Raw genomic sequence first — 10,500 nt, forward strand, 5'->3', positions numbered from 1 at the left:
TCAAGTCTGTGCATTTCATACCGATGTTGGCTACTTATACTTCGGAGATGTTAGCTTAGATTTACATTCGGAAGGTGGTTTGTTTACATGACATACCTATTTTTATCATTTTGGACCGTGGCCACTCAGTTCATATCTCACTTTTGGAGAGCATTACAACGGGAATTGGGTACATAGGTTGAGTTTAACATAACTTTTCACCGATAGATGGATGGTCAGTCCAAACTGACTATTCAGATTCTTGAGGACATGTTGCAATCTTGTGTAATTGACTTTGGAGGTCATTTGGATGGAGTCTTGCCTTTGGCAGAGTTTGCTTACAACAACAATTATCATCCCAACATTCAGATGGCTCTGTGTGAGGCTTTGTATGGTAGACAGCGTTGTTCTCCTATTATTTGGTTTGGTCCTGGCGAGGCTAGGTTATTGGGTACATATTGGATTCGTGATGCTTTGGAGAAAGTGAAGTTGATTCAAGAATGGCTTCCGACAGCTCAGAGCTGGCATAAGAGTTATGCGGACAAGAAGGTTCATCATGTGGAATTTATGGAGGATGAGAAGGTACTTGTCACTAACCAAAACCCCACCAAGTCGTGATGGCACCTAACCTAACTGCTAGGTAATCCAAACAATATAAGTTACTACTACAATGAGAAATCCTCAATATGTTACACCTTGTACTTTCATGATAGAATTCATCTTAAGTAAATCAATATGAGCCGGAGAGTTGAAGGAGCTTTACAAAGATATTGGTGGGTTAAAACAAGTTTTAAGGAAGTATCGTGAGGGTTAGAAAGTTAAGAAACTAATCGAATCGAAGAAAATAACTTTCGTTGAAAGACGACAAGTTGGGAATGTTATAACCCATACTTATGGGGTGACTAGGGTGCTTAAGATGATAAAAATATAATTTTATGAGGTATTTTAGTCGTATGATAGTCGTGTGTTATGTTTTGAAATCAGACGAGTTGTGAAATAAAAGTCAAGAAAAGTCGTCACAAGTTACGTTCATACATTTTAATGAAATTTAGGTCAAATATCACTGAGCTTTAATCTCAATGTACATGAATTTACGGGGTGATCTACCCACCTAATTTAATATCTACGAGTCTAATTTCCAACGCATTAAACTGTTCATCGATACGACATCAGATTAGAGAGATATTTGCATTTTTTTGAGACTGCGCAAACAGCTCCCTATGGGACCCACTTAGGCGGTTGAATATATATATATATATATATATATATATATATATATATATATATATATATATATATATATATATATATATATATGACGCCTAAAACCTATTTTTACTCATTCTTTTTCACTCTCTTCAGACCCTAGACACCTAAAAATCTTCTCTCAAAGCTCTCTCATGATCCAAGACCCAAATAAAGGACAAACAACACAAATCATGTGACGGGAATCCCGTGGCGCTAGTGAGTTTCTTGTTCTTCTTGTGGTTGCTGATTTTGGTGTGGTTCCAACTCGTATGGGGGGTTGTTTTAAGTGGTTTAACTTCTGTAAAATACTTTCCCAAGGTTTTCATATCAACCCTAGGTGATTTCAAGTTTTTCAAAGTGATTCTATTGCCAAGAAACCCGATTTACTTGCTAGTTTTGCTTCCTTGTTCTTGTGGCTGCGTTGGAAGGATACTTCATGGTGAAGTAATCTCAAATTGGATTTTTTCTATCTGTTTAAAGTTAATTAACCTCTTATTCTACATGCATTTAAGCTCATCCAAGTTGCGGCTAAGTCGTTTAAGCTAGAACTTGTGAGATATCTATCGAAAGGCTTGTTAGTAATGTTGTTGAATGGTGGACTGTTTGGGAGGCTTAATATGATTATTATTGATATTGTTTGGGATTTTTTGTGATTGTTGTAACTTTTGGGAAGTCATATATATAGGGGAGGTTTTGCCCGTTTTATCGTAAAATAGGTTGTGGCCGATATATAATAGTTACGACGCTTAAACGATAATGATAGTATCATTTCTCTTATTGTAGACAAAGAAGCTGTGACATTTGCATAGATTAAGGTTTGGTAGTATATACAAGGTATGTGAGGCTATCCCTATCCTTCTTTTGCACGACCTCGATTGTACATAATGTAACGAACGAACTTCCAAAGATACTCTACTCTTAGAAGCTAGCAGTACTTACATTGTTTCCCTTCTTATGGAACAATTGATGTTGATGTTGCTTCTCTTATTTTTTTGATCAATGTTGTTGGTATTTCCAGATTGTTATAAGATTCATGATGAAGAGTTATCCCTAATAACATTTACGGAGGTTACTGACCTTACGTCACTCCGAAAGGTTCAGAATATGATTCCCATGAGTCCAACATGCATTATATATATGTACCTATTTTATTCTACCGAGCCACACTATAGTCGGTCGGGGACGACACCTATTGTACAACTACTGATCACTTGGGTTTTACCAAGCTCCATGTGGCCGAGTACGATTCTACCGAGCCTTATGATGGCTGGGTACATTTTTACCTAAGTCCTCTTCTAGGCCGGGTATGATATGATGATGATGATGCCCACAAAGGTGTATATTTTCAAAAGTATATGTATATATATATATATATATATATATATATATATATATATATATATATATATATATATATATATATATGTGTGTGTTTTGTGTGTGTGTGTGTGTGTGTGTGTGTGTGTGTATCACGCATTTCATGTCAATCGCCCTTAGAGGCACTCAGATGTTACAGGTTGTATCTTCTCTATCTCTCTTTACATTGATGTTCTTATTTATGCTTTTATGCCTTAGATACTCAGTACTTTATTCGTACTGAAATCTCTTTTATTTGTAGACGCTTCATGTCGTGCTGCATGTATGGATAAATAGGTTGACGGTCCTCCCAGTAGGCTACCAGTTGAGCAGGAAGTGCCTTTTGAGTCAGTATACTTATGCACATATATTTATGATTATGGCGGTGCTCTGTACCAAACTTTATGATGTTTATGTACTCTTAGAGGCTTGTAGACAGATTTCATGTATATGGATACTTATATGGCCTTGTCAGCCTGTGTTTTGAGTGTACAAATGATCATGTCGGCCTTATAGGACCGTATGTCTCATGTATATGTTTGTATGTCATGTTGCGTTGTCCTATGCCGAGTATTCCCTTATATTTTATTCTGGTTAACTCATAATGGCCTTATGGCCCATTTACGCATGATAGTATGATAAGAAAGATACGTTATGCTGGTACTCGATTGAGTAAGGTATCGGGTGCTTGTTGTGGCCCTCCGATGTGGTTCGTGACAAACTTGGTATTAGAGCAGGTCTGTCCTAGGGATGTCTACAAGCCTTGTGTAGTAGAGTCTTGTTTATGTGTGTTGCGTTCCACACTTATAAATAGGAGGCTATAGGGAATTTAGGATGGTTACTTTCCTTTCATGTTCTAGATCCTGCAAAAGAGCTGAGTTGTAGGGAATCGAGTCTAGCGTACGTGTTGATGTAGGTTGTACAGAGATATCATTATCCAGAAGAGATGCAACTAGTAGGGATGTTCAAGAAGTATTTGGAGGGGGTATGAGACGTACACTCTCTATTAGGACAGATCCGTCTGAGGACCAGGGTGAGTCACTCCTTCAGATAGCCCCGATTCAACTAGTACAAGAGGAGCTGATGTAGGCTCCAACATCATTAGCTCTGTGAGTTCCACCACCGGCCTCGTCTGATCGGAATGTGAGAAAAGTAGTACAAGTATTGACGCAGTAGGTAATCTATCAGGATTAGCATCATCCGAGGGCCCCTAATAATAATAAAGCCCTTGAAGGGTCAGGAAATTCACAAGCTAAGAAGTTCAGATAGCGAGAGCTGTCTATATTTTCAAGAGATGATTCTGAGGAAGCTATGTGACAAACTAAGAGGGCCATGAGGTTATAATGCAGTATGGGGTACATTTGCATTAAAAGTAGATTAGTAATTTTAATGGAGATTATCAGAAGGTCAATTTAACCATACAGATGTGAGGTATCGATATCAGGGAATGACTTAGGATGAACTAGAACTAAGGTACCGATTAGAGATTCAAAGGAATCTCACGCTTGCTAGCATTGCAGTGATAGAATGAGTGATTGAGTAAAAGGAGGAAGAGGATTAGTGGGAGAAGAACCCTGAAAGAAATTTATAAAGATCTCCTTGACAAGCCATGTAAAACTCATCCAAAGAAGATATGCCAGCAAAAACATATGACTCGCTACGTATGGACCCCTATAAATTATCTCAGAGGAAGAAAGGTTACCCATAGGTCAATCGTAAGCTACCAGGAATACGGACCTACGGAAGGCGGAAAGACAAGTAGTACTTCAAGCGTGAAAAATTGAACTATTTCCCTAAGGGGGTAGATGAGATAGTAAATCACTAAGTCGAGAGCACATGTTTTAAATAATGAGAAGATCGGAGGATTTGGAAACAAAGGAGTATAAGTAACTTTAAAGTAATGCACGGGTACAAACCATATGAAAAATAGGCGATATTGGTTTATAAGTAGACGACAAGCATAGTCAAACACTTTATACATAGGAATGTTAACTTGAAAGAGTTTGTTAAAGTTGGAAGATATGACTCCAAAGGAAATTGCTTAGATTGAAAGGAGAAGGAAGAACAATCATAAGGAGTTACAAAGGGACCTGAGTACGATGACTCTTGAAATTAAAGATAGACCATGGTGATATCTAAATGTTGCAGCCATGAGGGATAGTCGAGATGACAACAAGAACAAAGGAGTTAGCACAATATTTCAAGGAAAAACCTAAAGTAGAGAAACCATCAAAGTGGAAACAATAAAGTCCATATCAAGTATAAGATTTGGGATATGCAATAAAAAAAGGACAAAGTAGGAAGAAGCAGTATGAAGCTAGGCTATTTCACAATGTCAGTTTCTTCTAGAAGTCGAAATCTAACCAACGAAGAAGTATGTCAAATGTAAACGGTAACAAGAAGATGAAAATCAATAGATGAGATCCAGAACTATATGTACAAGGGATTCAGAATGTGTGGGAATTAGATCAGAGTTACAAATAATGAATATCATAATATAAGCCAAATAAGAAGTAGTTGACAACTTAGGGTAGTGAGAAAAATAAGGAGGAATGGAGAAACATAATGGTATACATATTTTATATAAGACGACTTAGAACTAGAATTGAAAGAGCGGAATTAAGATTGTAATGGATGCGTTTAGTCGTAAGTCACCGGTGGTTTGAAAAATGAGCAAGCCCAATGGATTGACATGGAATAAAGTAACCCAATATGGAAATGAAAAGTGATTGGCATAAGATTTGTTTCAAATATAGCAAGTTCGATTCCACATGGACGACTGTTGTTAGTTTGACAAAAATTAGTTGACAAAAGGTGGATCGGGTCATAATGTTTCTGCCTCGATTACAGTTAATAGAGGTGCTTGATTACAGATAACTTCTAAAAGTCCTCTCAAGAAACATGGGTACATAAGATAATTCTAGCAAGTGAAACGTATAATTCAGATGCTCAAAGACATGTTACAAGCTAAGATGTCATATTTTATAGAAAGATAGGATAATTAATTACTAACTATAGAGTAGCGCATAAAAATAGCTATAGTAGTATCAATAAATGCGAGAGAATCATAAGGATACATTTTAAACTGCATGGAGTAGATCCTTATAAACCGTGATACATAAGGAAATGTAGATTCCCCATAAGATAGTTTGAAAGATAGAATTGTTCAACCAGATTTAATGTATCATGTTATCGAAAAGTCAACCTTATTATAGTGTTTGTGCTTAGAAGCATCATAGATCGAACCCCAACACGCGATGATGAGACTTAAGGAAATCTCGAGTTAATAATGAGGCCTTTTTGAAAAGTTTGCTCACGAAGAGCATAATAACATATTGGGACAAGTTAATCAAGTCATATATAAAGCCACTCCAAACTACCCAGAGAAGGGAATAAATTGAATTTTCCCTTAGAATTAGGATCCGTTCACCCGATTATCTTGTTTCGATATTGAAGGAATGCATTAAATGATATAAAAGTAGTAGAGTGTCGATCTTATGAGAAGATTCCAGTATCTATCAATGAATCAGAAATTTATGCTGCAAAATCACATGATGTTTAGATTACAGAGAACATATCTTACGAAGAGGATCTAGTTGTTATTTAAGATCAGTAGGTCCGCAAGTTGGGGAACAAGAAAGTGACTTCCGTAATGATGTCGTGGAGGAATATGAATGTTGAAGGTAAGACGTGGGAAGCCGGAGAGGAAATGAATTTTAAGTACCCTCAGTTGGTTCAGATAGAAGATTCTTGATAACTATAGCTTGGTCATGTGTTTTCTTAATCCGTGTTATGTGATTTTGATTAACACTTATTCTATGATTAACCGATATTCAGAATTGAAGAGTCACACCATTTTCAGGAGCAAAATTGTTAGGACGCAAGGTATGGGATAGTCCTATTTGCAGAGAAGACTATCAAAATTTCCATAAAATCCGTAAGGGCTAGTTTCTCCTCTAAGACTCCTTTACATTCGAGGATGAATGTTCCGAAGGGGGAAAGATGTTACACCCCGTACTTTCATGTTAGAATTCATATTAAGTGAATCAATATGAGCCAGAGAGTTGAAGGACATTTACAAAGATAATGATGGGTTAAAACAAGTTTTAAAGAGGTATCGTGAGGGTTGGAATGTTATAACCCATACTTGTGGGAAGAATAGGATCCTTAATATGAAAAGAAGGTAATAATATGAGGTCTTTTAGTCATATGATATTCGTGTGTTAAGTTTTGAAGTCAAGCGAGTTGTGAAATAAAAGTCGACGAAAGTCGTCACAAGTTATGTTCATAAATCTAGGTCAAATGTCACTAAGCTTTTATATCAATGTATTTGGATTTAAGGGGTGATCCACCTACCACATTGAATATCTACGAGTTTAATTTCCATCTCATTAAACCGTTCATCAATACGAAATCGAAGTAGAAAGATATTTGTAGTTTTGCGAGACTGCGCAAATAGCTCCCTATGGGACCCACTTAGGCTGTTGAGATATCTTGATATATATGTGACGCCTACAACCCCGTCTTTACTCATCACTTTTCATACTCTTCATACCCTAGACACCTAAAACCCTTCTTGCAAAGCTCTTTTATGATCCCTGACCCAAACAAAGGACAAAGAACACAAATCAAGTGTCGGGAACCCCGTGGCGCTAGTGAGTTTCTTGTTCCTCTTGTGGTTGCTGATTTTGGTGCGGTTCCATATTGTGTGGGGGGTCGTTTTAAGTGTTTTAGGTTCTATAAAATACTCTCCCAAGGTTTCACGTCAACCCTAGGTGATTTTATGTCTTCCAAAGTGATTATAGTGCCGAGAAACCCGAAGTGCTTGCTAGTTTCGCTACCTTGATCTTGTGGCTGCATTTGAAGGATACTTCATGGTGAAGTAATCTCAAATTGGAGTTTTTCTATCTGTTTAAAGGTAAGGAACCTCTTATTTTACATGTATTTAATCTTATCCAAGTTGCGGCTAAGTCATTGAAGCTTGAACTTGTGAGATATCTATCGAAAGGCTTGTTAGTAATGTTGTTGAATGGTGGACTTTTTGGGAGGCTTAATATGATTATTAATTTTGTTGTTTGGTATGTTTAGTGATTTTTTTAACCTGTGGGAAGTCATATATATAGGGGAGGTTCTGCCCGTTTTATCGTAAAATAGGTTGTGGCCGATATATAATAGTTATGACGCGTAAACGATAATGATAGTATAATTTCTCTTATTGTACACTAAGGTGAAGTGACATTTGCATAGCTTAAGGTTGGGAATTATATACAAGTTATGTGAGGCTATCCCTTTCCTTATTTTGTATGACTCCAATTGTACATAATGTAACGAACGAGCTTCCAAAGATACTCCACTCTTAGAAGCTAGCAGTACTTACATTGTTTCCCTTTTTATGGAACGATTGATTTTGATGTTGATTCTATTATGATTATGTTATCAATGTTGGAGGAATTTCCTGATTCTTATATGATTCATGATTAAGAGTTATCCCTAATAGCGTATATGGAGGTTATTGACCCTACGTCACTCTGAAAGGTTCAGAACGTGATTCTCATGAGTCCAGCATGCATTATATATATGTACCTATTTTACTCTACCGAGCCGCACTATAGTCGGCCAGATAGGGCACCTATTATGCATCCACTAATCAATTGGGTTTTACCGAGCTCCACGTGGCTGGGTATGGTTGTACCGAGCCTTATGATGGCTGAGTACATTTTTACCGAGTCCTCTTCGAGGCCGGGTAAGATATGATGATGATGATGCCCAAAGGTTTTATCTTCTCTAGCTCTCATTACATTACTATTCTTATTTATGCTTTCCTTCATTTCATATTCAGTACTTTATTTGCACTGGCGTCTCTTTTATTTGTGGACGTTGTATGTCATGCTGCAGGTTTGGATAGACAAATTGATGGTCCTCCCAGTAGGCTACCAGTTCAGCAGGAAGTGTTGTAGCACTCCGCTTGTCCTGGAGTTGCCTTTTTAGTCAGTATACGTATGTATATATGTTTATGGTTATGGGTGGGCCCTGTCCCGACCTATATGATGTTTATGTACTCTTAGAGGCTTGTAGATAGATGTCATGTATATGGATACTTCTATGGCCTTGTCGGCCTAGGCTTTGAGTGTACAAATAATCATATTGGCCTTATGTATGTCACATTTATAAGTTTGTATATCATGTTAGGTCGTCCTATGTCTAGTATTCCCTTATGTTTTATTCTGTTTATCTCATGACAGCCTTCTGGCCCATTTACGCATGATACTAAGATAAGAAAGATATATTATGTTGGTACTCGGTTGAGTAAGGCACCGGGTTCCCGTCACGGCCTTCCGATGTGGGTTGTGACACAATATATTAATAAAATTGCAACAAAGTAGAATACAACTATCCCAAGGTCTGGTGGTACAAGTCATGAGCCACTATTATTTGAATTTACAAAAGCTGGTTAAAGAAATAAATATAACATCTGTTTGAAGGTTACACAAACAGAAGAGAGGTTTTATTCTACTATGAACAAATGGTAGCTCGCAGCTAGGACCCAACTACAACTTCAATGCCTGCCTTCGTCATCTGTAGTAACTCAACTCCAAGAATCTGCACGCAAGGTGCAGAAGTGTTGTATGACTACAACCGACCCCATGTACTCACTAAGTATTTTAACTAACCTCAAAGAAGTAGTGACGAGGTTTTTGAGTCAAAAGATACGCGCTTTGCAAAACCTGTATAGCTCAATAACATGTGTAATACAAAGAAAATATTCCAAAAAGGCTATTACAGAATAAAGAATATCAACAATAAATGTGCATAAGTGGGATAAGGCAATAAACAAACTCTATCAATTGTACATGTTCAACAAATACAACGCGTACCAACTCCGCTCACAAAGAGGTATGCACCATATAATACTTTTGCTCAATACGCATACATGACTGTAAATACAACCACATGATCCGATTTCGTATCAAGTGCACAATAACAAGTTCAAGAGAATGTTTCAAGAATAAAATATATCAATGTATGATTACAACTTCCTTATCACGTCAATTTGATATGTTACCAACAACTCAACAAAATATGAGATATCAACTCCACGAAGGTAAATCCATCTTGACAACCAAATCATCAAATAAAAACAGAGGCATAGATTAGCATGTTAGATGCAACACAACAAACCATGTAAAATGCATGACACACATAAAGAAGTCACCTGCACATATCACCACCCTTATTTCGTCACCTGGGCAAGCCCGAAAACATGCTACCCTTATTACGCCCCATGCGCAATAATAACCATAATCGCATGGCAAACACCTCATGCCACAACATCATCATAATCGTACGGCAAGGTCCTTATGCACAGTATCATCACAATCGTACGGCAAGGGCCTCGTGCCATATCATCACAATAAATCAACTCAACATGTCCACAAGTGCCATAATCACAACAATGCAATATAACAAATTATCATCAAGAGGCATATCCTTATAACTCATCAATAAAGGGCATTAGGACATGATAACAATAAAAATATAGATAAGGTATGACCATTGCTAAATCAATTGTAGCAACCAAGTTTAAGTAGTCATACAAGGGATCATATATGTGTTGCAGAGCGTACACGTCCCAAAACACGTACAACACAAGAACTAGTGTAACGACTCGACCGATAGTTTTGAGTATCAAAACCCTATTTCCCCATTTACTACTCAATTTGGGCTTTACAATTGTTGTGTGACTTGCCGGGGTAATTGGTTCGGGTCCGGTGAGGTTTAGGAATGAATTGGAACACTTAGTTCCAAGGTTTAAAGCTTAATTTAAAATAGTTACCGGATGTCGAATTATGTGTGAACGACCTCGGAATGGAGTTTTGATGATTCCAATAGCTCCGTACGGTGATTTTGAACTTAGGA

General features: G+C 37.3%; 1 protein-coding gene across 1 annotated transcript; it reads left to right on the forward strand.

Moving 5' to 3' along the window:
- The first annotated feature begins 207 nt into the window (after positions 1-207).
- Positions 208-597, forward strand: LOC138909578 (uncharacterized). The gene has a single exon (XM_070200786.1). It carries the CDS (start codon positions 208-210, stop codon positions 595-597), a length of 390 nt encoding a protein of 129 aa, XP_070056887.1.
- Positions 598-10,500: the final 9,903 nt, after the last annotated feature.

The sequence above is a fragment of the Nicotiana tomentosiformis genome, chromosome 1 (genome assembly GCF_000390325.3).
Source record: "Nicotiana tomentosiformis chromosome 1, ASM39032v3, whole genome shotgun sequence".
Classification (NCBI taxonomy): domain Eukaryota; kingdom Viridiplantae; phylum Streptophyta; class Magnoliopsida; order Solanales; family Solanaceae; genus Nicotiana; species Nicotiana tomentosiformis.